Raw genomic sequence first — 394 nt, 5'->3', positions numbered from 1 at the left:
TCAGTCTTGCAAGAGGTGGACGAAGCTGGCTGGGAAGACCCCGGTGCGGGAGCCGTCACCCTCGATGAAGCCAACCTGGAGGTGCAGAGATCATAGAATCATAGAGTTGTCCAGGCTGGAAGGGACCTCCAAGGGTCATCTAGTCCGACCCCCCCACAGTCAGCAGGGACACCCCCAACTAGACCAGGTTGCCCAGGGCCTCATTGAGCCTCACCTTGAATATCTCCAGGGAAGGGGCCTCAACCACCTCCCTGGGCAACCTGTTCCAGTGCTCCACCACCCTCACAGTGAAGAACCCTCTCCTAATCTCCAATCTAAATCTGTTCCCCTCCAGCTTGAAGCCATTGCCCCTCGTCCTGTCACTACAGGCCTTTCTAAACAGGCTCTCCCCAGC

General features: G+C 57.6%; 1 protein-coding gene across 1 annotated transcript in view; it reads right to left on the bottom strand.

Moving 5' to 3' along the window:
- ASAP3 (ArfGAP with SH3 domain, ankyrin repeat and PH domain 3) overlaps positions 1 to 394 on the bottom strand; it is a gene marked incomplete at its 5' end in the record, with an annotated part of 17417 nt that continues 17023 nt past the window's right edge. The window contains one exon of the mRNA XM_014959765.1: positions 1 to 75. Within this exon, the coding sequence (XP_014815251.1) occupies positions 1 to 75 (75 nt within the window). The remainder of the gene's footprint in view (positions 76 to 394) is intronic.

The sequence above is a fragment of the Calidris pugnax genome, unplaced genomic scaffold (genome assembly GCF_001431845.1).
Source record: "Calidris pugnax isolate Ruff unplaced genomic scaffold, ASM143184v1 scaffold402, whole genome shotgun sequence".
NCBI classification, from domain to species: domain Eukaryota; kingdom Metazoa; phylum Chordata; class Aves; order Charadriiformes; family Scolopacidae; genus Calidris; species Calidris pugnax.
This window is presented reverse-complemented; position numbering and strand designations above follow the sequence as displayed.